The 2027-nt window shown below is 40.5% G+C and overlaps 1 protein-coding gene across 1 annotated transcript; it reads left to right on the top strand.

The window, feature by feature from the left end:
• The first annotated feature begins 292 nt into the window (after positions 1–292).
• LOC127309682 (protein RGF1 INDUCIBLE TRANSCRIPTION FACTOR 1) lies at positions 293–1716 on the top strand. The gene is made up of 4 exons (XM_051340437.2): positions 293–402; positions 478–732; positions 827–967; positions 1402–1716. Exons 1-4 carry the CDS (start codon positions 400–402, stop codon positions 1714–1716), a joined length of 714 nt encoding a protein of 237 aa, XP_051196397.1. The 5' UTR covers positions 293–399.
• The last annotated feature ends 311 nt before the right edge of the window (positions 1717–2027 follow it).

Below are 2027 nucleotides of genomic sequence, written 5' to 3'. Positions count from 1 at the left end.
AGAGTGCATTAGCAACCCTGGGTACAGAATGATATTACAGCTCCTTCCAATGAATAACTATATTTTATAAAACAGCTTTCCTTTGAAAATATCACATCCCAGCACCTGCAACGGCAATTCAGGAACATGTTCTTAGTGTGATGCACAAAGTAACTACACATACCTATGGGTACTATTGCTAAAGCAAGGTGCATCCCATGATAGTGCCATAGATTAAGGAGTCAAATGTCAAAAGCTCAAGTAACGCAGGTATATAGCCCCCTTCTTCTGGTTGATCTAATCCTTCTTAGCCCACTAAACACCCTTCATAAGGTACACTCTCTTCGTCAAAGCTCCCCACCCCTCTTCCAACAAGAAAACACATACAACACCAAAGGCTTTACACCGACATAGATAAACATGGTGAGGTTCTGATCTTCATGCTCTCTCATTCAAATTCACCTTGTACTGATGGAAAGATCATTTGGAATTTTGCAGCATCAGCAGGCAAAGTGGAAGCCAGCATGGTTAGAAGCCCTCAGTACAGAGAAGTTCTTCATAGCATGCTCCTTCCATGAGCACGCCAAGAAGAACGAGAAGAACATATGCTGCCTTGACTGCTGCACCAGCATCTGCCCACACTGTGTGGCGACACACCGAGTACACCGGCTCCTGCAGGTGCGGCGGTATGTATACCATGATGTCGTTCGGCTGGAGGACCTTGAGAAGCTTATTGATTGCTCTGGTGTTCAGGTAATATCCATAACCTATGAAGTTATTGATGGGAGTCTGATAACTGTTCTCTGAGATGCATGTGTGCTCATAATTCTATATCTACATGGTGCAGTCATACACAATTAACAGCTCTAAAGTCGTTTTCCTTAAGAAGAGACCACAGAATAGGCAATTTAAGGGGTCAGGGAATATTTGTACGTCCTGCGACAGAAGCCTTCAGGAACCCTACTTCTACTGCTCTATGGATTGCAAGGTGATTTACTAGAACTAATGATTTATCGTTATTCCATGCGATTACATGCAACTGAATTCTGATGGCTGACAAAATAAATGTGATTATGCGGAATTGAATTATGATTTCTGGCAGAATATATCCAATTGAATTATGATGACCGAGAAAATTAAAGAATATTATTCATACTAAATAAGAGTAGTACAATTACGATCTAGATCCTAGAAGGTACTTAGCAACATTTTTCATGGAATATCCATTTCACAGTATGCAGCTATCTGAAGAATCTATTAGAGAATCAGCTGATAACAACACTATAAAGGAAAGGTGAAAACTAATGTTAGAAAAAAAAAATGTGTTCAGAAAGACACTAAATGCATTTGGAGCTAACTGTCGATTTCTGGACAGACACATGGAAAGTATCTGCCAAGTTCACTCATCTGCATCCTTTTCAGGTTGAGTACATATTACGGAAGAAAAAAGACTTATCAGCATACTTGCGTCCATGCAAGACATTGCAGCTTGGTCCTGACTTCTTCATTCCTCATGACGCTGATGATGAGACGACCCACTCAACCCTTGTTGATGTTGACGAGCCTATGGGATCATCCGACTCCGATAATTTGAGCACACCATACCCAAGTTTTGTCCGGAAGAAGCGGAGTGGACCATACATCTGTGCACGATCTGCAAACCGAGTCTCTGATGATGACATGGCCACAAACATGAGCAGAAGGAAAGGGGTGCCTCAACGATCGCCTTTGTGCTAATAAACATTAAAAAATAAATAGTTCTTCATTTTTTACTTGTTTCATGTTCTTTATCTCTTCGACTAAGCTGGTGCACTACTGACGGAATTTTGTCTTGATGGAACCATGTGATTTCAATGTACATCACCAGAGGCAATTGTATCCAAATTCTGCAGGTAGATGCACCAGTTCATATATATGTACGCCTTAAGATGGTTCATATTATCCCCTTATATATTACTTCTTCTCTTTAAATACTGTTATTGGCCAGAAACCAAATGTGCTCCACAACTTTTCCGCAGGTCATTAATTAAGATTTAATACCTAAACAT

This window comes from Lolium perenne, chromosome 6, assembly GCF_019359855.2.
Source record: "Lolium perenne isolate Kyuss_39 chromosome 6, Kyuss_2.0, whole genome shotgun sequence".
Lineage (NCBI taxonomy): Eukaryota > Viridiplantae > Streptophyta > Magnoliopsida > Poales > Poaceae > Lolium > Lolium perenne.
Note: the sequence above shows the minus strand (reverse complement) of the source record. Positions and strands in the feature narration are given on the sequence as shown.

Bases quoted from the DNA above. Each gene is read 5' to 3' on its own strand.
- LOC127309682 (XM_051340437.2), top strand. The intron at 733-826 runs GTAATATCCATA...TACATGGTGCAG, and splicing joins TTGATTGCTCTGGTGTTCAG to TCATACACAATTAACAGCTC. The intron at 968-1,401 runs GTGATTTACTAG...CATCCTTTTCAG, and splicing joins ACTGCTCTATGGATTGCAAG to GTTGAGTACATATTACGGAA.